The sequence below is a fragment of the Colletotrichum costaricense genome, assembly GCF_030867565.1.
Source record: "Colletotrichum costaricense strain IMI 309622 chromosome Unknown Scaffold_21.1, whole genome shotgun sequence".
Lineage (NCBI taxonomy): Eukaryota > Fungi > Ascomycota > Sordariomycetes > Glomerellales > Glomerellaceae > Colletotrichum > Colletotrichum costaricense.
The window spans coordinates 355276-380978 of NW_026848250.1; the positions used below are offsets into that span (position 1 = coordinate 355276).

General features: G+C 54.7%; 11 protein-coding genes across 11 annotated transcripts; 4 read left to right on the forward strand and 7 right to left on the reverse strand.

Annotated features, from left to right (window-relative positions):
- Positions 1-676: 676 nt before the first annotated feature.
- Positions 677-3126, forward strand: CCOS01_14620 (elongation factor G; the record flags this gene model as incomplete). Its single annotated transcript, XM_060462763.1, has 2 exons — positions 677-3015; positions 3072-3126. The coding sequence occupies 2 exons, from the start codon at positions 677-679 to the stop codon at positions 3124-3126; spliced, it is 2394 nt and encodes a 797-aa protein (XP_060306594.1).
- Positions 3127-3795: 669 nt separating this feature from the next.
- CCOS01_14621 (uncharacterized protein) lies at positions 3796-4260 on the reverse strand (the record flags this gene model as incomplete). The annotated part of the gene is made up of 1 exon (XM_060462764.1): positions 3796-4260. The coding sequence occupies one exon, from the start codon at positions 4258-4260 to the stop codon at positions 3796-3798; it is 465 nt and encodes a 154-aa protein (XP_060306595.1).
- A 987-nt stretch (positions 4261-5247) lies between these two features.
- Positions 5248-8236, reverse strand: CCOS01_14622 (fungal specific transcription factor domain-containing protein; the record flags this gene model as incomplete). Its single annotated transcript, XM_060462765.1, has 4 exons — positions 5248-6448; positions 6500-7248; positions 7307-7988; positions 8043-8236. 4 exons carry the CDS (start codon positions 8234-8236, stop codon positions 5248-5250), a joined length of 2826 nt encoding a protein of 941 aa, XP_060306596.1.
- Positions 8237-9244: 1008 nt separating this feature from the next.
- On the reverse strand, positions 9245-11194 carry CCOS01_14623 (uncharacterized protein; the record flags this gene model as incomplete). The annotated part of the gene is made up of 3 exons (XM_060462766.1): positions 9245-10386; positions 10517-10614; positions 10677-11194. 3 exons carry the CDS (start codon positions 11192-11194, stop codon positions 9245-9247), a joined length of 1758 nt encoding a protein of 585 aa, XP_060306597.1.
- Positions 11195-11785: 591 nt separating this feature from the next.
- Positions 11786-12112, forward strand: CCOS01_14624 (proclavaminate amidinohydrolase; the record flags this gene model as incomplete). Its single annotated transcript, XM_060462767.1, has 1 exon — positions 11786-12112. One exon carries the CDS (start codon positions 11786-11788, stop codon positions 12110-12112), a length of 327 nt encoding a protein of 108 aa, XP_060306598.1.
- Positions 12113-12431: 319 nt separating this feature from the next.
- Positions 12432-13387, forward strand: CCOS01_14625 (proclavaminate amidinohydrolase; the record flags this gene model as incomplete). The annotated part of the gene is made up of 6 exons (XM_060462768.1): positions 12432-12600; positions 12652-12675; positions 12742-12763; positions 12819-12861; positions 12916-13141; positions 13188-13387. The coding sequence occupies 6 exons, from the start codon at positions 12432-12434 to the stop codon at positions 13385-13387; spliced, it is 684 nt and encodes a 227-aa protein (XP_060306599.1).
- A 662-nt stretch (positions 13388-14049) lies between these two features.
- On the forward strand, positions 14050-16053 carry CCOS01_14626 (uncharacterized protein; the record flags this gene model as incomplete). The annotated part of the gene is made up of 1 exon (XM_060462769.1): positions 14050-16053. The coding sequence occupies one exon, from the start codon at positions 14050-14052 to the stop codon at positions 16051-16053; it is 2004 nt and encodes a 667-aa protein (XP_060306600.1).
- Positions 16054-16369: 316 nt separating this feature from the next.
- CCOS01_14627 (uncharacterized protein) lies at positions 16370-17675 on the reverse strand (the record flags this gene model as incomplete). The annotated part of the gene is made up of 3 exons (XM_060462770.1): positions 16370-16392; positions 16775-17314; positions 17471-17675. The coding sequence occupies 3 exons, from the start codon at positions 17673-17675 to the stop codon at positions 16370-16372; spliced, it is 768 nt and encodes a 255-aa protein (XP_060306601.1).
- Positions 17676-18941: 1266 nt separating this feature from the next.
- Positions 18942-20607, reverse strand: CCOS01_14628 (WD repeat domain-containing protein; the record flags this gene model as incomplete). The annotated part of the gene is made up of 2 exons (XM_060462771.1): positions 18942-19438; positions 19503-20607. 2 exons carry the CDS (start codon positions 20605-20607, stop codon positions 18942-18944), a joined length of 1602 nt encoding a protein of 533 aa, XP_060306602.1.
- An 857-nt stretch (positions 20608-21464) lies between these two features.
- On the reverse strand, positions 21465-22212 carry CCOS01_14629 (cornichon protein; the record flags this gene model as incomplete). The annotated part of the gene is made up of 4 exons (XM_060462772.1): positions 21465-21557; positions 21615-21681; positions 21745-21900; positions 22112-22212. 4 exons carry the CDS (start codon positions 22210-22212, stop codon positions 21465-21467), a joined length of 417 nt encoding a protein of 138 aa, XP_060306603.1.
- Positions 22213-24033: 1821 nt separating this feature from the next.
- CCOS01_14630 (methionine aminopeptidase) lies at positions 24034-25481 on the reverse strand (the record flags this gene model as incomplete). Its single annotated transcript, XM_060462773.1, has 3 exons — positions 24034-24155; positions 24249-24795; positions 24876-25481. 3 exons carry the CDS (start codon positions 25479-25481, stop codon positions 24034-24036), a joined length of 1275 nt encoding a protein of 424 aa, XP_060306604.1.
- Between the last annotated feature and the right edge of the window lie 222 nt (positions 25482-25703).

Genomic DNA, 25703 nt, shown 5'->3' on the forward strand with positions numbered 1-25703 from the left:
GGGTATCTCATTCAAAGGCGCAAGATAGCGTTTATTAATTTGGAGGAATGTCAACAAAAAATGAAGCTTCAAGCTCCTCTTTGAGCGGAATACGCTCATGAGTCTATCTCGTCTGATGCTTCCAGTTGAACCCAAATGCTGTGCCGCAGGTTTGCCTATGCTTGAAGCTCTGACGGCCAGGTCTGCATCATGTGATGATGTGTACTTTCCAGGAGCCATGTCAGCACCACAACTCTAGAGCACAACAATTATGTCAATACATACATACTTACCTATATGGTGATTTAGTATAAAGATACAAGTATTAGGTAAAGCACACGGACATGCTCCGGCCTCCACTTCCGGCGATTACCCGTTGAACCGGCCGGCGTAAGTAATCCCGTTGCCGCGATTCGTCCACCGCCGGGCAGAGGACCCACCCCTCCACGAAAACACGTGCCTCCGCGACGGCGCGAAATCGGAATCCCTGTCACTCCCGTCCCTAAGAAGAAAAAGTTTCGCCTGGATAATTGGAAGACAGCAAGGCCAAAAAAAAAAAAAAAAAAAAAAGATGAGCCCCGTATCAGACCATTTGTCCCGAATGGATCCCAGCTCCCTTTTCCTGTAATATCTTTCCCCATTGCATATTCCCATCCTCCCCTTCCCCTTCTCTTCGTCCGCACACACATTGGTCACGATGAGGGCTCCACGAGCCGTCAGAGTGCCGAATGGCGGTCTGCTTGCAGGCGTGAAGCCTCAAGCTGATGCACGACACTTTGGCAGCTTCGCCGCCTGCGTAAAGAAGCAGTCCTCGACAACAACGACGACGGCATGGAAGAAGAACTCCGTACGCGCCTTCTCGACGACCCCGATGGTCAGGGACGCCGCCGCCGAGGCCCTCAAGATGGCCCAGGACAACGCCTCCACCCTCACCCCCGAGCTGGTCGCCGCCAAGATGAGCCCCGAGGAGGCCAAGCGCCTGTCGCGCGTGCGCAACATTGGTATCGCCGCCCACATTGACAGCGGAAAGACGACCGTCACCGAGCGCGTGCTCTTCTACTCGGGCCGCATCAAGGCCATCCACGAGGTCCGCGGCAAGGACTCTGTAGGCGCCAAGATGGACTCTATGGATCTCGAGAGAGAAAAGGGCATCACCATCCAGTCGGCTGCTACCTTCGCCGACTGGAAGAAGACGGAAGAAGGGAAAGAGGAAACCTACCACATCAACATCATCGATACACCCGGCCATATTGACTTCACCATCGAGGTCGAGCGCGCGCTCCGCGTCCTCGACGGTGCCGTCATGATTCTCTGCGCCGTCAGCGGCGTCCAGTCCCAGACCATCACCGTCGACCGTCAGATGAAGCGCTACAACGTCCCCCGCATCAGTTTCGTGAACAAGATGGACCGCATGGGTGCCAACCCCTGGAAGGCCGTCGAGCAGATCAACACCAAGCTCAAGATTCCCGCAGCCGCCATCCAGATCCCCATTGGCGCCGAGAACGAGTTCGAGGGCGTTATCGACCTGATTGAGCGCAAGGCACACTACTTTGAGGGCCCCCGTGGCACCGTCGTCCGCACCACTGACGTCCTCCCCGGAGGCTACAAGGACCTCGTCGAGGAGAAGCGCCAGGAGCTCATTGAGAAGCTGGCCGACGTCGACGACGAAATGACGGAGCTCTACCTCGAGGAACAAACGCCCACCAACGCCCAGATCAAGGCCGCCATTCGCCGCTCCACCATCGCCCTCAAGTTCTCCCCTGTCATGATGGGTTCCGCCCTCGCCGACAAGGGCATCCAGACCGTCCTGGACGCCGTCTGCGACTACCTGCCCAACCCGTCCGAGGTCGAGAACAAGGCCCTCGACAAGAAGCGCGATGAGGCCACCGTCAAGCTCGTCCCCTACAACTCGCTCCCCTTTGTCGGCCTCGCCTTCAAGCTCGAGGAGAACAACTACGGCCAGCTCACCTACATCCGCGTCTACCAGGGCAAGCTCCGCAAGGGCACCTACCTCTTCAACTCCCGCACCGACAAGAAGGTCCGCATCCCCCGCATCGTCCGCATGCACTCCAACGAGATGGAGGACGTCAACGAGGTCGGCGCCGGCGAGATCTGCGCCGTCTTCGGCGTCGACTGCGCCTCGGGCGACACCTTCACCGACGGTGGCCTCCCCTACACCATGTCCTCCATGTTCGTCCCCGACGCCGTCATGTCCCTCTCCATCAAGCCCAAGCGCACCAGCGACGCCGACAACTTCTCCAAGGCCATGAACCGCTTCCAGCGTGAGGACCCCACCTTCCGTCTGCACGTCGACGAGGAGTCCGAGGAGACCATCATCTCCGGCATGGGCGAGCTCCACCTCGAAATCTACGTCGAGCGCCTCCGCCGCGAGTACAAGGTCGACTGCGAAACCGGAAAGCCCCGCGTCGCCTACCGCGAGACCGTCTCCCGCAAGACAGAGTACGACTTCCTCCTCCGCAGACAATCCGGCGGTCCCGGAGACTACGCCCGCGTTGCCGGCTGGATCGAGCCCCATGACGACCCGGAGGCCAACTTCTTCGAGACCCAGGTCGTCGGCGGCACCATCCCGGACAAGTACCTCACCGCCTGCTCCAAGGGCTTCGAAGAGGCCGCCCTCAAGGGTCCTCTCCTCGGCCACAAGGTTATCGGCACAAAGATGATTGTCAACGACGGCTCCACCCACGTCACGGATTCGTCCGATTTCGCCTTCAACCTCGCCACGCAAATGGCCTTCCGCAAGGCCTTTGACGACGCCGGCGGCCAGGTCCTCGAGCCCCTCATGAAGACCACCATCACCGCGCCCAACGAGTTCCAGGGTAACATCATCATGCTCATGAACAAGCGCAATGCTACCATCCACGACACTGAGGTCGGCACCGAGGATTTTACCCTCATCGCCGACTGCAGTCTCAACGCCATGTTCGGCTTCAGTTCTCAGCTCCGCGCTGCCACCCAGGGCAAGGGCGAGTTCGGTATGGAGTTTAGCCACTACGCCGCGGCACCTCCTCACCTTCAGTACGTTGACCCCTCTTGACATTACTCCGGTTAATGATTACTAACAACCTCTACAGAAAAGAGCTCTGCGCCAACTACCAGAAGGAGTTGGAGGCCAAGCGCACCAAATAAGCCACTGATCAAGAACTTTCCCCCGCTTTCTTTTTGGGAGAGAATATTTGCATCCGGAAACATGGTGACAGAACCATGGCACACAAGTGCCACCCGTGTATCAATATCGAAGCCCCCCCTTCTCGCCGTCCGCGAATCCTTGAGCGAAATCGCATAAACCGGGACGGATGGGGGGCTCGTACGTCGCCTATTTGGGCGGGCGTATGTAAAAATGTATATCTAATGTCACGTCAGGAATCTTCTTGTAGAAAAGCCTGGACGTGAAAGGAAAAAATCCAACCCTTCTGTAGGACCTTGTAAAAGATAAAGACAGGGTGTATAGGGGTAACGCGATTTATGATAGAACTAGACTTTGAAACAATACAAGCCTCGTCTTCTCTCCCATATGCTGTTCCTTTGCTTCTGAATAGTCCCCTGCTTGCGCGTGTGATTTGGAGGAATAAGGATGGTGCTAAAATCTGGCTCTCCTGTACTGACAATCCTATTTCGCGTCTCAGACGACCCGTTTGACTTGCTTTTCGGACGGCATCGTCGATTTTCGTCTCCTCGGACGCTTCACCACAGCCGAGCTGGACCTCTCGCTCGTATGCCAGTAATATGGCGACGTTGGCTTCTCAGGAGCGCTCAAAAGGGCATCTACACCCACTTGGTCAGCAAAATCTTGCCTCCCTACTCGGGTCTCCTGCGTCCATTCGTATTTTCCTCACATATCACTCCAGGAACCCATCCGACGATAGTCAACACAACCGCAACCGCAACCCTCTTCTCGACCTTCCGTCCCGCCGCCCCGCGGTACACAGCCACAGGCGGACACGCAATCGCGAGAATGCTCTCCCCGTTCAAGCAGCAACACCGGCATCGCCGGCACAAGCGCAGGGAGAGACATCCTGCGGTCTTACTCGTCGGGCGCGAGGGCTTGGGGGGTAAAGTGATGAGGTAGCGGACGACGCTGCCGCGCTCGGATCGGGAGGCTGTTCTCGAGAGAAGCGAGGGAGGTGTGCGGTTGCTGAGGCCGAGGCTGAGGTGGGAAGACAAGATGCGTTTGAGGGTGGATTGGGTGCCGGACCAGAGGGTGCGGAGGCTGGTTGATTTGCTTTTGGTGCTTGCTGGGGATGAGGTCCCTATGGAGGACATGGCTGACGGATGGTTTGATGGTGTAGGATTTGTAGGATGCTATGTGAGAAATCGGTTGTCTTTTAGGCGTGAAGTAGACGCGTTGTTGGCAGCGGATGATACATGATACCTGCCAAATGTTGAGACAGGTGCTGGGTCGTCACTGCATGAGCAGGACATGGTGTAGCAACGAGCACCTTCCCTTCCAGAGGTGTTTGACACCTACTCATGGGTATCTTGTTTGATTCCCTTCTATGAAATCCAGCTATTCGGGTTGTTGACGATACACGCGATACACCTCCAGCGCTCTTCATATAGCCACAACACAAACCCCCCAACCCTCAAGCCCTTTTTCCTCAAACAGATTTGTTCTTGACCGTAGTAGAAGTCAATAAGTCCATGCTAGATTGAACACCGGCTTCATCATTTGAATAATCACGGTAATGACGGTCAACACCGGCATACCGAGACACGGAGCCTCATGTTCCCGGCACATCCACTTCGCCGTGGTTCTCTGCCGACGACCGAAGATCGACAGTACCACCCCCGCTCAACCTTAAAAAGAAATCCTTGGCAGCGGGGCAGATGACACGCCAGGGTGAATGCAGCGGACTTGGAGAATCTAGGGGTTCATGTACCCCAAGTGTAAAAAGATGCAGCGTGCGGGGGAGAGCAATCCACGTTGCGTTCTCGGACTTCGACTTCCGATTTTGTCCCCTGGACAATCCCGAGCATTTGAAGAATGATCATGGTGTCAGGCTAGATAGACGACGACGGGGAGCGGTCGTCTCAAACAGCTGGAAACTATATCGCAGGAACGGGGGTCACAGAAGCTGAAGCCATTATTGAATCTGAACCGTCAAGAGAGCCGAGTTACCAGAAAACAAATCTCAAGTATTATACCGATAGCCCACTGACTATCTACGCAGGAGGCCGAGAGTGAGTATACCACTCCCTGTGTACATAAAGTCGTCAAGTCATCATTTTACCCTTACATTCATACATATGTCAAGCGGCACACTCCGCCAGCTCCCCTTCCCTCAACGCATCAAGCAGCACTCTTGCCGTATCCCTATCCCCGCGATCCTCGCCAGACCCAGGTGCAGCGGAATGCTGCGTAAGCTCATTCCACGCCGTCTCGATCCACCCGCCAGGCCCGTCATGCCCCGGCATCCCGTCAAAGTACATGCCATCAAAGTCGCCCGCAGCTACGTTCGCAGACTGATCATCTAGCGGAAACGCGGCAAGAACCTCGGCAGCCAGACCGTCGATGCCCTCCGACGGCGGACGATCTGCCATGTTGACGTCGCAGCTGCTTTGATATTCCGCCCCGGTGCGCGGTGATGTGTCGTCCGTGACGCTGTCCTGGCTGTGGCTGCCCGCTGATGTCGGCGAGGTGGAGTCCTCGTCTGACGGGATGGCTGTCACGGTGCCCGGCGGCTGCATTCGGAACAGGTTTACTCTCATTGCTGCGGCGTCAAAGTCCGTCATGCGATCCGTGGCGTGCTCTGTAGGCTCGGAGAACCCTCCGCTCGTATCCCTGCTGGCGTCCCTACTTTCGTTCCTCTTACGTTCGAGGAGCGCCTTGAGCGGATTGAAGCCGCCCGTGAAGAGACCTCGGAGGCTAACTGGGAAGTCTCCATCTTCGGGCAGCCGTCCTTTGCTGAGGGAGAGGTCCATCGTCAGGGCTAGGCGGAGATAGGAGCTTGGCTGGGAGGCGAGGATGTCGGTCCAGTCTGCGATGACTGCGCCGCCGGGGGTTGCGTTTGCGGAATCCCCTGGTGCTGGCGATTCAATTTGCGCTAGATTAACAATGTGTCGAATCGTCTCGCTGACCCAGTCGACGCCGTCGTATTGTGGTTGGTAGGTTTTCATAGCTTCTATGAGAATGTTGAGGCGATGTTGCTTGAGCGCCGATTGCGTGTTGGGGTCGAAGGATCGTGAGGATGCCGATAGCTTCACGTCAAGGATGTGCAGGACCAGCGGCAAAGCGGTACAGGCTACGGCACTGATGGGCAGCCAGCGTGCGAGTCGAAGATGGATGAGTTCCTTGAGACACTCTGTTACCCCGGAAGCGGCATCCTGAAGCTCGTGTCGGTTCTCTCCGATGATGATGAGATCGGAGGTCGGGATGGCGTTGAAAGATGGCGCTGCGGCGGTGATGGCGAGGTGCAGGACTTCGTGGTGACTGAGAACCACTCGAGAGGAACTGAGCGCATGTTAGTAATTGTCAGTAGGTTGAATCCACATAAGAACTTACTGATAGTACATGTACATCAAATTGGTGTACAATATCACTGAGTCGTGTTGGAACTCGTTCCCTGGTGCCTTCATCCTCGCGACGGAACCGCCACCAAACACGGGAAACCGCATCGTCACACCCTTATACCATCTCTGTAGCGCAACTTTACATACTCGCACCTTGTCCTGTTCTTCGGCTCGCATCTCTCTGCCCCAACCCGGCCTGTCATCTAGCGGGAAAACCAGGATCAGGATATCGGTCAGCACAACGCACAGCTCCACCAGTTGCTCCAAAATCTCAGCCAAGCACCGTTTTGTGCCTGGATTATACACCCTGCTCCTCTCAATCTCATCAGCCAAGTCTGAATACCCAAGACTTTCATTCGCATCAAAAGTGAAATGACTCCGCGTGATCTGCAGACTGCGGCGGAGACCTAGGCCGACAATTCGATCGCGAATGATACAGCACCACCAGAGACGCTTGAGAAGGTTGCGCTTCTTGGGAGATGCTGTGCGCGTGGCGTAGTGATGGGCTTCGACCATTTTCGCATTTTGAATCGCGATGGAGAGCCAGGCTGTATTTGATTTGCGGAATGCCGGGGAGGTAGGCGAAGACCAGAAGGAGAGTAGGAGGGAAGCCTGTGAAATTGCGAGGGGAGACGATTCGGATTCGAGGTCGTAAAGAAGCTTGGCACGTCTATAGAAAGCGGCGCGACAGGCTCGAACGGTCGGAAAGCCGAGTGTCTTGATAGTCTGGCGGGAGACAAACTATTTGATTGTCAGAATTGTGCCCTGAAAACCCGTAAGATTGATGGGGATAACGTACGTTGCAACAAGCGAATAGCATTGCCTGGAAGACGAGCAGTGAGAGCTTTTCGCCAGGTACGTAACTGGTGGGATTCACGCAGTAGAGATCCCAAAAGTCGCCCTCATGGATCATTGGCAGCAGTGGGTGGACATGCAGAAAGTATTGCTGAACAAACTCGTCGAGTATGGCGCGTGTTGGCACCCTAAGACATCCCTGGAGCTCCAGATAGTTCACATCCTGTGGTGGTATTCCGTGAAGATTGCCCAATGTCAAGAATGGGTAAAAGGAGTATGTTACGTCTATCCCCATTGTGTTTTGTTGGCCAGCGGTATATGGCGTCGTAAATGGCTGATTGTTCAAGGGCAGAGAATTGGAAGGGAAAGCTTCGTACGTGCTCGTTGATGCTACTGAAGGCCTGACATGGTGACGGCTTGGCTTTGGTTGCTCATTCTGGGCATGGCTATCATTAACCACCGGGCTCTTTGGTCTTTCGGTGACTGTTGGTATTGTCATGTCGTCGCCGTGTGAATGATTGCAGGTTTGGGGTTGGGTGTCTGATTCGTTTGAGGGAACCGGCCGAGAGTCGTCACTCGTTGCTGTGATGGGATCTACGACAAGAAGTTGCTCGCCGGCCTCTGCATCGTACTGCGGATATGCACCTTCCGCATTGTCGACGCCATCTCTTTGTTGCGCTCTTCGACTGTTCGCTGGGTTAGTATTACCAACAGTGAGGAACAAGAACACAGCTACTTACAACCGTGACGCGCGCCCAGTAACTACACAATTCTCACTGTCGAGATAGCAGTTCATGCATGGGCGACCTCGTTGAGACACGTCGCATCTTACTTTGCGTGCGCGACATGATAGACAGGCTTTTGGTGCGCGCTTGCGGACTTTGGTTTGCGACTTGGGCTTGGAGACTTCGGGAGGTGTGGTCTCAGATGCCATTATCTAGACTTTGGATCGCGCAAGAAGGGTTCTTCGCTGGGATCCGCAAGATAAGGGATTGGAGCGAGGAGAAGCTCGTCTACGAAGACTGAGTACGGGACCAGATGACGCGAAAAAAGAGTTGAAAATGTTGAGATTCCCAGACCTGGACTCAGCGACTTGACCGAAGACGGAAGACGGGAACACTTTGCGGGGTGTGGGGAAGAGGGGAAAGGCTTGCATGGCAACTCTGGAGTCGAAATTCTGGGGTCTGGAGCCGTCGACGATCCTTTGACGCTAGATGTCTGGGGACGGCATGGTGGTGGACACGAAGACACGGAGGTCGAGCCTGAGTTGGCATCCTACAGGGCCGGAGCTGTGACCAGGGGAAGCTATCGTCCAAGCCTGGAGCCGGGTTTGTATCGGAATGATCGGAATTGGTCCTTTCTCTCGCTCCCTCCCTCTCTCATTCTCGTACTCTGACTCGTCTCCTCCGCCGACTTGGCACAAACACTAATGATCTGTAATCCGCTCACCCTCCTAGCGAAGTGCATGCCGAACAGGTAGTGCTTTACCTTGGACTTGGGGCTAGAACTTGGGGCCGAGGACTGCGAAACTGCAAAGTGGAGGGTTGAATTTGACATAGCAAATGAGAGTCAGTCAATTTCAAGGAACTCCTTTGCCGAACACCTCTGCCGAGTCGCCGCGGCGACTTCACACAGAACTCCACAAGAGCTCGGCGATGCAGACCAATCAAACATGACGAACCTATTCCCCGACTGACGGCTGGGGTCGAGTCATTAGCGTCATCATGAACAGCGAGACCCCGAGCTTTCGGAGGTCTTCCGCCCAGCCATGTCAGGGACCACTGAACGCGGAATTAAAGAGAGGACACACACCTCGCAGACTGACACTCTTTTATGTCAAATGCCCTTGTTCATTGACGGAGCTTGTAGGATGAGATGATGTATCGTATCAATGCGTACCACCACCGATTCCGACTTCTGACTAGAACCGCCACGATGCCTCTCAGTCAGAATCAAATTCGGACGACGACGACGAAGAAGACGACTCCTCGCTCTCGATTGGCTTGAACACCCAGTCGCCATCATCTTCCCTCAATAAACATACATTGACATTACCGACAGCTACATCCAGTCCGTTGGGCACATCCATACCATCGCCGACCTTTGCGAGAATCGAGGCATCAATCCGACAGAAGAGCATCGGCAACGAGTCGCTTTTCCACACCGATATGCCGTCGCGAGCGCCTCTGATGATAGTATGCAAGAGGTAGTAGATGCTGATAATGATTAGGCCTGTTGGGAACAGCATCCACAGCCAGTCTACCATAATGACCTGCACCATCTCATACGCTCGTCCGGTATATCGATGCCGGTCCTTGTCCCGAATGTCGCCGTGGAGTCGCACCTCATTCGTCAGACTGATGCTAAATCGGCCAATCCATTCCGGTAGTTTTTCTCTCGCGTTGTAGATCCCTTCGGCCCAATCTGACGAAAAGTTGATGATCGTGTATTGTTTCTCGTACGTGGTTTCGACAAGCGGGTCGACGAACCTCCGCAATGCAGCCAGCGCTTTTTTGGAAATACTGTACCTGGACTCTGGCGCAACGTTCATGTCTTTTGCTGGGATATCGACGAAGACGTACTCGTCGCCGTGCGCGCTGTTGCCCAATTCAAACCGCGTTGTGTTCCAGCTCATGGTAAGCTTTTGCTTAAGCTGGCTTTCGGTGATCGTAAAGTTAAAGCTCTTCATGCAGAACCACAAGGCGCATTCCTGAGCAATACTTTTCGTCTCTCGCTTGCTTTTCATGACCCACAGGACGTCGAAGACGGATATATATGTTTGCGTCGTCGAGTTCATTCGGTGCATGATGCCCTCCGAGGCTGATGTCTTGAATCGCTCCGTGGTCGGTGCATTTCGGCTGATTTCCACTGATGTGCCTCTGGGCAAGCTGTACCGGCATGTTTGCGATTTGTCGGTACATATAGTCCTTATGTCTAGGGGGTTGCACTCGCCGCAAACTGCCAGCGTTGGCACGATGGGCCACGTGCAGTTCACACCGGAGCATTCGAGATCCAGGTTCTTGACATCCACGGATAGGATACCGCTGTATACGGCTGCTTTGGTGGACACATTGAGAGCCGGTACTGCTACGTGTTAGTAAGTGATACATATGACAAGTGACGCATCATCACTCACGCGGGTCAAGGCCCCGAGAGACAGTGTAGTCCTATAAATCGCTTCTCTCTGGCGCTGCGACTTCGGGTTTATCAAGACTTTGTCGTGGCTGGCCCTCGTATCGGTAGAGCTGCTGGGAGGATGCCTCGAGTCCGTGGACAAGAATGACAATCAAGGCGCCAATACAAGCAAGATGTCTGGCACGCCATCAGTTAGCACAATATCCCGGGCAAAGAGAACAGGGGCTCCACGGCGCTACCTTCCTCTCAGTCGCCACAAGAGATACAAGCTGCCCCAAAGCCCGCGCGAAGCCTCGTCGTATATCTTGAAGTCTTCCAACCTGGCTCGACTGTCATTGGTGCGACGTTGCCGGGCCTCAGATACCCAGATCCAGGCAGATTGGCTAATGGAGGTCTCGACAATTCCGCTCATGGCTACGCGGACGCAAGTGAACATGGCTACAATGATGACATCGAAGTCGAGGTCGCCATTCATCAGTTGGGGGATTGGCTGCCGGTCGTAGTGCTTGAAGATGATGCCGAGGACGATGGCCCCGACGGCGCAGACCGCAGCCAGGCGGTATTCGTCATTCCACCATTTGTACATGGACTTGTAGTCACTCTTGGGGAGGGGCCGCGGGGGTCCTTCTTCCGTGTTATCGTCATCGTCAACCGCGCCGTCGTGTTCAATCTGCTGACATTTGACTCGGTTTCTGAGGGCCTTACATGAGCGTGAGCTCGTGGCCGAGGATCGAGATGAGGGTATGTCGTTCGACATGAGGGATAGAAATGTGTTTCGATGCTAAAGATACTCAAGGGCAGGCTTATGAAGAGGGTCTGGATTGATTATGGCCTGGCAACAGAAGAAGGAAAGGATGCGACGAGAGTGACTGATGCCCGATGCCAATATTGATGATTGAGGGCACGGCAACATAGATGGATGATGTTGGAGGGAGGTTCGAGTTGCAGCAGCTTGCAGTTGCGCCGGGCACCTCAGGCTCCCGTCCATGGCCTCTGCGCAAGACGAGGTACCTAAACGGCGTGATGTTTCTGAGAAGGAGCATTCCAGTTTATCACCGGTGTCGTGCCTTCCCTTCAAATTCGACTTCATAGAGGGAAGGATGCCTCTCGGGGTTCAAGCCACACCTCCACTTACACGAACATGTGGCTGATGTTGAGGGAGCTTCAGTGAGGGGTCGCGATAAGGCACAGGGGAACGAGGCCAATAAGACTATGACGTCGACCTGCCTTTTGAAGAGAGGCACGAAAACACTTTCCTTGTTCCTCTGAGGAAACATGAAATAATTCTTTCATGCTGCCGTCTCGTCAATTGCAAAGCCAATAAAGCGATTGTATTTTCATGACAACGATGTATACTTCATCATTTTTTCCTATTTCCCTCCTGTTCCTCCATGTCCATGGCGGGGCTACTTGGAAAGTCCCCCACCAAGCATTTGACAACATCCAGTTACCTCATGGTCATCAAGTGCCATTAAGCGCAGAGAATGACGATGATCTGAATATCTATGGCGCTACATCGTTTGCCGGGCTGAGAACTTTTGCCAACTTGCCCTTCGTAGATTGCTTCTCTGACGAGAATGCGGAGGGTCATAAGTATGACATTGCGGTCTTTGGTGCGTCACACGACACGGTAACTGCAGCTCGCTTCTATATACTTTGCAGAGCCATCATTTGACCCCCAGAGTAGACTACCACTGGCCGGCCTGGAGCTCGCTTTGGTCCACCTGCCATTCGAAGCGGCAGTCAAAGAAAATCGCCGGGAGAATGGAGCGTGTACACGGGTACCTCTTCTGCATGGGCCTCGTATTGATAGATGTCTTCATCTGACGAGAAATGTCCACCAGGAAGAAACCCTCTGCAAGACTGGGCGACAATTGTAGACTGCGGCGATGCCCGCCTGACTTGGCTGGACAACACGGCTTCTCTTAAGCTTCTAGACAAAGCCCATACCGTTGAGTGATGTTCTGCTGAGCTATCTCTTGGACCATGAGCTGATGAAGGAGCGAAAGGTCATTTCTGGCAGACCAGCAGCGAACTCTTCGGTATCAATCACGCCTAGAATACTCACGCTTGGAGGAGACCACACGACGACCCTGTCTGCTTTGCGGTCGACCTACCAGAGATGGGGTCCCGTCTCAGTCATTCACTTTGACAGTCACATCGGTCAGTACTTTCCGTCAGGAGATCTTCGTACCTAGCTTATCATCCAGAAAGACACTTGGGATCCATTGGTCTTGGGTAAGTCATCCACTAAAGATTTCCGATGCTCCCCAAGTTAATACGGATCGCCTTTTCGCGCTCCAGGTGGTGGAATCTCCGACTACGCGTAAGTGAAGACAACAATACACTCACGCTCACTGCCACATTTTGACCGATAATAGAGGCCTCAACCATGGAACATTCCTTCATATTGCCCACGAAGAGGTCTGTCTGGCCAAGCCCGACGGTATTCCCCTCACGAGAAGCTAAATGGCCCAGAATCTGATCTTGAATACCTCGATCCACGCGGGTATCAGAGCCCCGTTGATCCGAAGAAAGGGTGACCTTCGCAATGACGTCCGATGTGGTTTCGAGATTGTCACCGCACGCGACTTGGATAAGCTTGGAGCCAAAGGAGTCATCTCGAAGCTTAAGGAGCGAGTCGGCGACACTCGAGTATACATCAGCGTTGATATTGACGTGCTTGATCCGGCTTTTGCGCCTGGTGAGTAGTTTAGAAAAGGCTGCAGGAAGAAAGCTGACTTTCATAGCAACTGGCACTGCCGAGCCTGGTGGCTGGTCTACGAGGGAGCTTCTTACCATACTCGATGGCCTCGAGGGACTCTCCATTGTGGGTGCTGACGTAGTTGAGGTCGCGCCCGCGTACGATAGTAACGGGGAAACCACTGTTCTCGCCGCGGCCGAGATTGCTTATTCATTGATCGATCTTATGGTTCTCAAGCCTGTCTAGTAACTGTTCGATGCGGGTAGAACCATCTTTGGTGAAATGAGACGAGGCATTGGGTTTGGTTGAAAAATTCTGATCTAAGTCTGGAAGTCGGTCAGGGAAGGCACGATGGAGAGGAAACTAAAAGGGGAAGTCGCGTTGTCTGCAGGTCAAAGTGATCGATCAAATTCAGTTCTCTCACTGTGTAAGAGATATTACTGTAAATATGCTACGTGCATTGTGAGAAAGACTCGATGACTTGAGAACAATCAGACAATGATGGGAGACAATGCCTTTGATGAAATCCCACAACTTGTGTTGAATCTTTACCGCCGGTGAAATAAAAGTAGGCCTTTGTGTCCTTTGACTGTGGTGAAGAAACAACTCGGGGACCCTTTGAAGGATATGTTTGGAAACCCTGAACAAGTGGACGCCTGGTCAGGCCGGGTGGTGAGGCGCCTTCTTCAAATACCCGTCTGGTCGAGTCCCGTCTCCTTTCTGTTGGCTCGTAACTTTCTCGCTCACCACACACACACACACACACTCACCCGCGCAAACCCACACACACATACATACACACACTTACACAGCAATCACCTCAAACTCAGATTCCACATCGTCCTTTTCTCTACTTCACATCTCCTCCAAATCATCTCACTCAAACTCAAACTCATCCTTCCCACATTATGGCGAGTTCATCATATATCGCGCCTGAAGCCAACATGGCGCCGAGCTCCTCCTCGGAAACTGGTTTTTCAGGAGGAAGGAACGCCCTCGCTGGCCCAACTGGAGATAATTTCAGCCAGTATCAGATTCAAATCTCCCGAAGCCCAAGCACGGATTATGATCCGACCGGAGATGGGATCGTGGAATATTCACCTTCAGAGGACGAAGAGGAGGAAGACGACATCGAATCCTCATTCTTGTCCCAAGAAAGAAGGGTTGCTGCCAGCCCATCTCCAGCAGAAAGCACACCCCCTACTGAGTACGCCGCTTCATCCAAATCCACGACTCCAGTCAAGAAGACTCCCCTCAAGAAGACTCCCATAAAGGAGACTTCCATCAAGAGTACTCCGCCCAGCTCGCCTCCTACCAAGGTGAAGCTCGAACTCAAGGGGACGCCCCCGGCCCAAGCCCAACAATCCAAGAAGCGATATCTCACGGCCTCACCCCATAGGTCCCTCAAGAGTACATCATCAAAGCCAATCCTGGTTGACTTCCACCCTCGCAACTCCAGCCTCGAGCAGATCCAGGCCCTCAGAGCGCGCCTCGACATGGGCGAGGAACTCGTCTACAAGACCCAGGTAAACCTCCTCCAGTGGCAAAACAACATCGAAGCCCAAGTCAAGGCCCTAAAGGAAGAATTCCGCGAAACTAACATCGAGACGAAGAAGCGCCAGGACAAGCTCCAAGACCAGCAGGACCAGCTCGAGGAAAAACAAGAGGTGACCGACTCCCGCAGCGCCAGAAACGAGCGCCGCCTCGCAGAGGTCGAGATCACCATTGAGGATGTCATCGGGAAGCCTCCCAACTTGCCCGGCCTGTTCCCGCCTGGACACTCGTCGTACTTTAGTGGACCGACGAGTCCCAGCCGTCTCCCCGGGGCCTGGGGCCCCCGAAGCAGCCGCAGCTCGCGCACGTCGCGTACGGGCTCGGCGGCTCCTCTTCCCAGCATCGAGATAAGCGATGCGGTCAAGAGTATCAAGCCAACCTTGGGTGGTCGCTCCAGCTACTCAGCGGATACTGCCTCTCCCCCGGATATGTCCCCTTCAATTGGTTCCAAGAGAAAGTCTGAGGACTTGGAGTCTGACGAGAAGGACGCCGAGGTCAGGGGAGCGAAGAAGCAGAAGAAGACGGCTAGCAAGGCCAAAAAGCAGCCGGCGAGGAAGAATACCGCCAACACAACCAAGGCCGCACCCAAGAAGACTACCACCCCGCCGCAGTCACAGAAGCGCAAGGCGGAGGAGGATCTCGAAGCGTGCGGCAAAGACACCGGAAAGAAGGACTCAGGCGATGAGGACACCCAATCTCCTGACAAGAGGCCAGCCGAGATGACTGCAAACGCTCCGCTTTACGGCGGCTGCGAGCCCATGAGCCCTTCCCCCCTTCCCAAGGAGACAGATACTGCGCCCAAGGGCCATAAGCGCAAAGCAGAAGAGGAGGTCGAAGATGACGGCAAAGGTGAGGGAAAGAAGAACCGAGACAATGAATCTAGAAAGAGGCCCATCAAGAAGGTCAAGACGGTCAAGAAGTCCGGAACCGAGCCCAAACAGGCTGTTACCACATCCAAGAAGACAGATACAGTGCCCAAGGGTCAGAAGCGCAAGGCAGAAGAGGAAGTCGAAGAGGGCGGCAAAGATGAAGAAGAGAAGAATCAAGACGACTCGTCTGACAAGAGGCCCAACAAGAAGGTCAAGACGGCCAAGAAGTCCGACACCAAGCCCCAACAGACTGCCTCCACATCCAAGAAGACGACTACCAAGCCCAAGGGCTCGAAGAGCAAAGTAGAGAAGCCCCCCAAAGAGAACGATGGGAAGACGACGAGGAAGGATGCCAAGGAGGATATCAAGGAGGGAGAGGAGAAGCCTGTCAAAGCTCCGAAGAAGAGGTCTGCCAAACCAGGCAAGCCGGCAATGCCGGGAACCAGAACTGGCCTTCGCAGTCAGAAGAAGGAGGCTGCTCCCGCTTAGGGCGCCCGGTCCGGGGTTCTAGAGTTTACTATATCAGTTCGCGCCATTCTTCTTGTTGCAGAGGTCCACAGAACATATTCAGTCAGCCGGCGTGGGTTAAGGACATTGGGATATCAGGAAGGCCGCCATCATTCTCATTGGTATTTGAGAGTGTTGGCCTCATGGATATCTGGGACTTCAGGTTAGAAGGAGGGAGGCATCATAAATTTCAAATTTCGAGACAAAATACACGATGTCAAACATTGGTGACTAGCAGCCTTGTGATGAATGTATCGATGATGATAAGCCAAAATCGCTTCCAGACGACCATTCTAATCTACATCAGCTTGCCCTTCATGCCTAGAGAAGCCAAGTATATCCCCAAAATATCTCAGCAAAACGCTCCAAACCCCTCCATCAGCACCAGACCCCAAGATACCCCCAGTGTCTTCGCATCTATCGCTTAACAATCCCCAAAGGCCCTTAACATGAGCCGTCCCTCTCACATACGCCATGGCGAATACGGCCCGGGAATGCCCTCTCCCTTCCACGAAAGGCAATCCCCATAGCCCCTTTCTCCCTGCCTCCCTCGATTCCGTCCTCGAAATCCCCATCCTCATCGCAAGCAAATCGAAAAGAATCCTCGGCACAGGCGGATCAACCAACGGAACCACTCTCGCTCTTCTCTTGGCTCCATACTCAACAACACCCCCCCAGCCCCCCCTCCCCCTTCTCCGCGCACCGCTCTTCCCCATCCCCGTCCCCACCGCCTTCGCCTGCCTCCTGGACGTGATGAACCTCTGCTCCTCCCACCGCGCCCCCTCAACAACACAATAGCTCCCGCTCTCCATCTCACCCTCGTCCCACCCCTCCACCGTCTCCTCGCCCCATCTAGACCTCATCATCGACGACGTCACCGCAGCCATCGACGACCTTCCCTCCTGATCCCATCGCCCGACGGTCCTCGGACGTCTAGGATAAGGCGGCCTCGGCCTCCTCCGCCTCCTGACGTCCAGCCACCCGTCCCCGGCGTCCTTCTCCCCGCTGCCGAATCCGTCTCTGCGGGAACGTTCGTGAGTGGTGGTATACGTCGTCGCGCACGTCGAGGAAGTATACGTCGACATCCACGACGGGGAGTTGGTATACACCGCTGCGAAACTCGGGCCTCCGGGGGGAACGGTAAGTGTGCTTTTCTGTGTTGTTGCGGTTTCTGCTGGGGCGTCGTTTGGCGGTTGTTGGAGGATGACTTCTGGGATTGCGTCTTGCGCCATCCTAAGAAAGTCTGGTGGTGGTGTTGGTGAGGGATAAAGGGGATGTGATGGATTGAAAGAAGAAGAGGAGGAGGAGGAGGAAGATGAAGATGGAGACGGTGAGCGATCTGGAAAGCATGCGATTTCGAGAGACGATTTCCTCGTTCGCCGAGGACGAGTGTGAGGACCTGGCTGGTGTTGAAGCTGAAGCTGTCGCTGTCGCTCGCGGCATCGTTTACATGATGAGCGTTTGTTGCGTCTGCATTTCTCGCAGGGAACCTTGGTGTCTGGCGAGCAAGCGTTGGCATCCTCGTCTGCTTCCTCTTCCTCTACGCTCTCCGCGTCCTCGGCGTCTTCTGCGCCGGGGAAGATATCCCAATAAACTGAATCCATCTTCCCTCGCCCTGGTGATTCCGTGAAATCGTGATGAAATTGCTTGTTTTTGCTGAAGCTCTCTCAATTGAATTGATCAAAGACCAGTATCATCCCACAGCGGACGTTGAAGTAAAAGAGACTATGTGATGTCTGGAGTTCTCTGCACCCCCTCCGTCACCGTACGATGTTACGATGTTACGATATCATCCCAAAGCAGTGAGACACGCATGCATACGGTACATAAACGTTGGGGTAACAAGGCCGCGTCTGACACACATACAACGTAGTCCGATTCCGGCCATCACCCCTCTCCCCAAAACTCCCCGAAACTCCCGTGTGTCTCTATCTCTCCCCTGAATTAGCGGGGGGATTTTTCTTAGTAAGAAGCGTGCGCCGCGCGTGTAGGCGAGGTTCTAACTGTTTAGTAGCTGAGCCGTCGAAATTGCGCGCACTAAGATAAGGGACGAGTAGTTGGAATATGGGCGGCCTTTTCCCCGTGTGAATACGAGACATGTGATTGAGGTAGATAGATTGCTGCTCGTATTTGGTGTACATTTGTCATAGGTGAGCTTCGATGGTGAAGGTATCGCGATCTATTCAGCCCAGGTGTGCAGTATGAAGCACTGCCGTGTAATACATCACCAAGACAATAGATGATCAATCTCATAGCATTGACTATTACATATATCCACGTCTCCGCATTTCAACGGAGGAAAAATAAAAAGAAAACCCCCTCCTCTGGAGAATCAAAAAGAAAAGGAAGAAAATATGAGGGGATAACATACCAAAGAACTCACGCCCCTGCCCGGACATGAATAGCGCGCCCCTCAGTCAACCCGGACTCCGACTTCATGGGAATATTTTGTTTTATTTATTTAACCAATTCGACCACCTCGCACGCAGCTCGACCTAAACTCACCGACCTAGCCGAGCGCTGCTGTGCTGGCGTGAGGAATGGGTTTGAGGGGGGTACATAGCCACGGGTGCCCAAGGGCGGAAGGAGGACAGCGATGTCGAGGTGGGATAGAGCTACCTTGATTCGAAAAAGAAACAACCAAAAGCTGCTGGGATCGATGAGCGTTGGTGTGAACGGTGTACGTTCCAATACCAAACGAAACAGATCAAGGTTATCAAGATTGGCATTGTGAGTGATGAGACAAGTAACGGGCGATATCATTTTGATCCCCTCCCAACGCCGAGCAATGCCTACGATACAATACAAAGACCTTTCTCTCATCTAGACACAGACTGATGATATCTTCTCCTGAAGAATACGCACCTCCCTTAATCCCAATACCGAATATCCCCCTCCGCCCCCGCCGAAACAAACTTGCTCGTCTCCTGCGGATGCCACGCGACACACGTGACAGCCTGATCTCCCGCCTTGAGCTTATGATACATCTTACACGTCTTCCAGTCCCAGAAGCACACGAACCCCTGCGTATCGCCGCTCGCCAAAAACTGCCCGTCGGGGCTGACGCTGACGTCGATGGCCGTGCCGGCGTTGTTGTGGCCCCGGTACGACTTCTTGCGGTTCTGCCGGAACTTGTCGTTGGCGCCATACACAACAATCTGGTTGTCCGACGACTGGAAGGCGACGTATTTCCCGCTCGGGTGCGGCGCTGCGCGCGTCATTGGGTACATGTAGGGCTCGGCGATGTACTTGATCGGGACTGGGATGTTGTAGTCCCAGGCGCGGAGGGACTTGTCGTCTGATGTCGTCATGAAGCGGCGGCCTTCGTCGACGAATGTGATTGTGTTGATGGCCGCGAGATGGTGGTCTTGCAAGTGTTAGTACATCATGTTTACTCTCCGATGAAAAGGGGGAAGACCAAGGGGACTCACCATATTCTTGCACAATCTCGTTGCCGGCGCGCGTATCCCACTGCACGATCTTCTTGTCCGACATACCCGCCACAAACTCGTGAGCGTGCTCCGCCGACGGGTTAAACCGCACCACATGCGGCGTCTTGCCCGTCGAGAACCGGCTCAGACACGTGCCCGTTTCCGTGTCCCACAGCTTAATCTGCCGATCAAAGCTCGCCGACAAGAACCGCGTGCCGTCGTTGTTGAACGTCGCGTCCGACACCGCCTTGGCGTGGCCCGAAAACGTCCGCAGCAGCGACCGCTCGTGGTACACGTCCCAAATCTTGACCGTGCTGTCCGCCGAGGCAGACAACAACAAGTGTCCTGACCCGGGGAAGAACCGCAGCGCCGTGACGGCCTTCGTGTGGTCCTTCCACGCGTGGATCTGCTTCTTGGGGATGTAATTCGTCACGCTGCCGGCCTCCTTGCGCAGGTCGACGTCGAGGTCCTGCGGGACGTGCATGTACGTCCGGCCCTGGTAATCCGTCTCCTCGGCGCCGTGGAACGTTGTCGTCTCCTCGCCCATGGCCTCCACCTCCTTCCTCCGCGCCAGCGCCGCCTCGGGCGCGCGCAGCACCGTCCCACTCTCCACCACGTCGTCGTCCTCGCCGTCGTCCGTCACCTCCTCGTACTCCTCGTCGCTGGCCAGCGCCTCGCCCTCGCCGACGACTTCGTACTCTTCGCGACGGTACCGCGCCCAGGGGCCCAGGTACGCACCGTCACCTTCAACGATCGTCGCATCGCCTTTGCCCTCGCGACCGGACCGTATCCGCGCGTTCTCTTCTTTCACGGCCGCGCCCGTCTGGTACTCTCGTTCGGGCCCGCCTTTCCGCTCGACGGCGCGGTGTTTGCTGCGGAAGGTGTGTTCTGAAATGTACGTCTCCTCCGCCCGTCCGGTGAGAACGTTCTTGCGCTTCAGCGTCATGGCGGATTCGTCTTTAAAGGGGTTCGCGGGGCCGACGCGCGGTCGGGCGAGGTCTTCGCCGGTGTAGGGGACGACTGCGTGATCGGGCTCGGCTTCTTGCCGCACGACGAGCGCATCCTGGGGCGCCATGTTGGGCGGGTAGTCTCCGAAGCCCGACATCTTGGGTGCTGTCGTCTCGTCCGTCGCGAGAGATTTGAACAGTGAGTGAGTGGGTTTTGCTGGTGTCGCAGAATCGCAATGTTTGGTCGCAACTGGCCGCTGGTGCTCCTGGTCGTGGCAGCAAAAAGTTGGTGTCACGTGATCTGATGTCAGGATTTGAATTCGGGGAGCTACCCTTGGGATCTGCGGTTTCCGACCTCGAAGCTCAGGTTCAAGGCGCAAACAGGCGCACGGAAAGCTTGGGCAGCTTTTGGTACCACATACACACCAAACTCACACTCAAGGGTGTCTGAAAGTAAGGTAACAGCCGCGTTGAAAAGGTTTGGTTTGGAGCAGCAAGGCAACAAGCTTCAAAGAAAGAGACATTCAGAAGATCTGTCATTACTCAATTATCGCAACCCGCCGCTCCCAGGACCAGCCGGCCTGGTAGCAACATAAAGTAAACAGCTAGGTATTTGGTCTTTCGCATCGTAACCCGTCTCCCGCCCGTTTCGTTCCTTCATGCCCTCCTCCACCATGTGCTTGTGTGTCGTATTCCGTTTTCTCTTTCCCATTCATCATCATCAGAATCCAAGCAGAGACACCTATGTCTGCCCGTAACTCCGGGACACCATATCTGTCAGCTGTCGTTTCTCCTTTTGACACCCCGCATTGCTGGTATCATGACTCCCCTCCATGTCTAGCGGTTGCCCGCCCGAAACCTCTCCCTCCCTCTTGGATAGTAGCTCCGGATGGTGCATCGTTTTAGAGGATGGCAGCGCATCGGCGTGTACGTTTGGTTCGTTCTTGTCCACGTGGCATGGTATCTATATACTGGAATCCGTCCTGTGTGTTGTGCGCAGGGCAGAGTTCACCGTTTAAGAGGACTCGTCGCGGATGAGGGCGACAATCATGCTGTAGAGGTAGAAGAAGAACATGATCAGGTGGAAGCCGAGCTTCACAAATGATTCCTGCGCGAGTTTGTCAGACACGAGCTAGCTAGAGCTAAGGTGTGTTGCGGCTCTTACCTTCTTGTGGACATTCAGCTTGCGGAAGATCTCGGTAGCATCCAACAAGTGGGTGTTGTCGACAATCCTAGGGTCAAGTCAGCTTTCTCGAGTTCTGCCACCACCAGGCGAGTCACAGGGGGGAACATACTTCTTGACATTGTAGGCTACGAGCGGCAGGTTCAGGATCAAAGGTACCCAGTATCCATTGATCAGGAACATAAAGGTCAGGAATCCATGGACGGCAGCTTCGGGGATGATGTAGGTGTTGAGGCGGTTGCAGAGGTCAATGGGGTTGATGTAGTCGCTGTAAAAGTAGGCATGTTAGCATACAATTGCAAGAGATCATGGGATGACAGCTATATCGCGTCCGCCCGCTCCGCAGCATGCAGCACGGTCTAGCCTCGAGCTCGTCTGAGCACGGAAGAAAGAAGCTGGCGTGCGCCGTGCAGCATGCCGCAGCAGCAGCAGCAGCGAGGCGGGAAGGAGATGGGTGGATAAGACGAAGGATAACGTACCATTCCAGATCGCTGTACATGATGGTGAAGAAGACTTGAAGGAAGAGGTTGACGGCGTTTATCAGCACCGCGAAGAGGTATAACCACGCTTCGCCGGACATCTTGACGGAAAGTTGGCAGCGAGCTGCGCTAGTTGAATATGTTTAGATGGAAAGGGAGGATAGAGAGATTTGCGACAACAGCAGCTGCTTCGAGTGCAGTTGCTGTTCGTGGGTTTTGGCGGCGTTGAAGCTTGGTTTTTGGCTCGCGAGGCTACTTGGAGCTTGTATGCGTGCGTGCGGGCAGGTGGAATGCTTCGACGTCACTGGGGTGATGTAGGAGGAGGGATGGATGAGCGCAGATGGAGCTCTGTCTCTGTGTCTGCGTATGCGGCGACGGTATCTGTAGGTAGATGGATGGATGGCAGGGTTTGGCTGCGTGTCTAGGTGGCAAGCAGACGTGTCTCTTGGTCAGGCAGCTATGAGGTGAGAAGTTGTGCGGTTGAAAAGAGGTGGAGGATGTCCAGCACGTGGGTTGAGAGAGACAAAGTTGGAAGAGCGAGGTGAAGTGGTGAAGAGAGTTTCCGTTGGTTCGATGGTTCTTTGGTTTGGCCCGTCGGGGTAGCGTTGGGTTGCGTAGCGAGCGACAGGGAGCCACTAGTCGAGTCGTGGAAAATCGGGAGGGTGGGTTACGGGGCTTGGGAAACCTCTGATGATGAAAGAAGCTCGCTGCTCCACGCCTTGCTGTGCGATTCTTTCACCCGCGGGCACTGATTAGGTATCTTTGTTCAGGTCTCCAACAGCGCCGTGGGCCACGGGGGACTGGTCCCTCCAGGGCTCCCCTCTCTCCCCGCCAGCCCAGCCCAGCCCACCTCAATCAGTCCGTGCTGCTGTTCAGTGCTGGGAGAAAGGGCTCAGATAGGCCCCCGGAAAACCCTGACGGGCTTAGCGCTACTCCACTTTCCACCCATCTGAGCCTCTGAGCTTCTGCCAGCTGCGTCAGCAATAAACAGTACGTACCGCTTCCATTGGCATCTCCAAGCCAGCACAATAAGTAAGGCAAGCTTGTTTATCATTTTGCGCTCAATACGCAAATTCTATCTCTCTATACGGCTTAGGAGAGCTCTGGGCTATGAAGAAATTCCAGATCCTGTATTATCATCCATCTTGCCCACCGCCAGTTGTCCAATTACCTACCTGCGCGACCCCTCTTGCACTGTTCGGTGAGGCTTGTCCGCCGGGCAAAGTGCGAAAGCGGCGGCGGGGTGGAAAGCCATCGCAACATCTCCACTAGGTGGCTGGGAAGAGCCAGGTTCAACCTCAATCCCCCCTCTATCTCGCCTGTCTCTCAGTAAAGGGCAATTCCAGAATCCAAGCATTGCTATCACGTGAATACCTGCCTCTGCAAGACATAATGCGAGCTTTCCACGACTTGCTGGTTTGCGCAAGTACTGTACTGCTTACGGATTGTACTGAACAGAACCGATGCCGGGCATTTGATGATCGCGGGGTCGAGAAATACATACACAGTAGACCTCATCATGACGGCGATTCAGCATGTCCCCAGCACAACCCTTTGCCCATGACAGCTGTCGTCTCCAGTCGCATGGGACAGGGTACTCTCGGACCGACCATGCGCCTCTTGTGGTGGCAGACGGCTGTGGCACACTCACGTGGCGTCCTCTCAGCATACTCAACTTTTGATGTTTTTGATATTCGACGCCCCTTGCCCCCATCGCGCCGATTGCTTTTGTTTTCATGGCACTTTGTTATAGCATCACCTCCTAAACACCGTGTATGCCAGAGCAATGCCTGCTCACATATCATGCTCTCATCCCAGCGTCCGCTCGCCACGTATTGCGCCCTCTTGAATTCTCACTCAACGCCTCTCACACTTCTACACCGTGCTCGCTCATGCCCCGTGTCCCATGCCAATGTTGACAATTATGCGGTGGTCTCCTTCTCTTCGCCATTCGTTCCAGGCATCGGCACCTTGCCGCCAGGCGACGTGGCCGTTCTAGCTGTGAGGACCTCAACTCCGTCCTCAGTCACAAGAAGAGTGTGCTCTGTTCGTTCCTGTTAGCTGCCGTTCCGTTCTTCTTCTTAATGGCCTTCCACAGCATCGTGGAGAACATGCGCAAAACAAACACATCACTCACCAAATTGCGCAGTCTTCTTGCCATCAATCGTCGTGCTCGTCCAGTTGTCGGGCCAAGTGACATCGCGGTACTTGCCCAGCGCAATCATGGGCTCGATAGTGAACGTCATGCCGGGCTTGCACTCTCCCACCGTCTTGTTCTTGGCGTAGTGGGGGACGTTGGGCGGGCAGTGGAACAGCGAGTTGATGCCGTGGCCACAGTACGTGCGGATGACGCTGCAGTTCCTCTCCTTTGCAATCTTTTCGATAATGTTGCCAAACTCGCGGATGAGCGTGCCGGGCTTGACGGCGGCGATGGCGGCGTCGAGGCAGTCGCGGGAAGCTTCCACGACGCGGACCGCGTCCGGGTCGACCTTGGCGCGGTCGCCGACGTAGTACGTCTCGTTGAGGTCGCCGTGGTAGCCCTCGAAGAAGAGGGTGACGTCGATGTTGAGGATGTCGCCGTCCAGGAGCACGCGCTGGTCGGGGATACCGTGGCAGATGACCTCGTTGAGGGATGTGCATACGGACTTGGGGAAGTGGTTGTAGTTCAAGGGCGACGGGTAGGCCTGCGGTTTGGTCTGGTTAGCTCCTTTGCTCCTCCTTCTCCTGCCCGACGCGCACCATATGCACCCAGAGTGAGACCTACGTTGCGCTCTATGCAGGCCTTGTGGACAATCTCGTCAATGTAGTCTGTCGTGATGCCGGGCTTGACGGCGGCGGCGGCAATGTCGAGAACCTCACGCGCCAGGCGGCAGACCTTGCGCATGCCGGCGATTCCCTTGGCGTCCAGTATGTCGACCTTGTTCCTGTTCAGGATGCTTCTCGGGTACTTGGGGATACCATCTTTCCACCAGTCGGGGTGGGGGATGTGCTTGGGGACGGTACGGCGTTCGGACAGAGGGTAGACGGGTCGGAGGGGTCCGGTGAAGGGGTACGTCGGGAAGGGGTTGAATACACCTGTCTCTGGATCTGGTTTAGAGACGACCTTTGGCGGGAGGACATGGTGAAGTATACTCTGTTCAGACTTGTGCATGGACTTGTGGTTTCCCTGCGATTGGAGGTCAGCGGGAATGGTTTGTAATATGAGGTCAGTGGCAATAGCGAAATATACCCAGTTCTTCTTGAAGCAGTCCTGCGAGCAGAAGAAGCTGCCCTTGATTCCGAGCTTCAAGCATGTCGGGCACTGGAGGGTGCCAGCCTCGTTGGGGCAGTCGACGCCGAGGCACATCTTCTTCGCGGGAGGTTCAGTCATGGTGGGCGGTAGTGGAGGGGTACAACAAGGAGATATGCGACTAGGTAAGTTCGAGCACGGAAGGTATTCCCTAGTGACTCGAAAAAAGAAGAGGCCAAAGATTGCTCGACGATGATCGACGAGTGGAGGAGTGAAAGAGCGTGGACCCTGGAATTGGAGCAGGGTTCGGACAGACGAGGCGGCGGCGCAGTTTCTCAAACACACGCCCTAAATTTGACGATT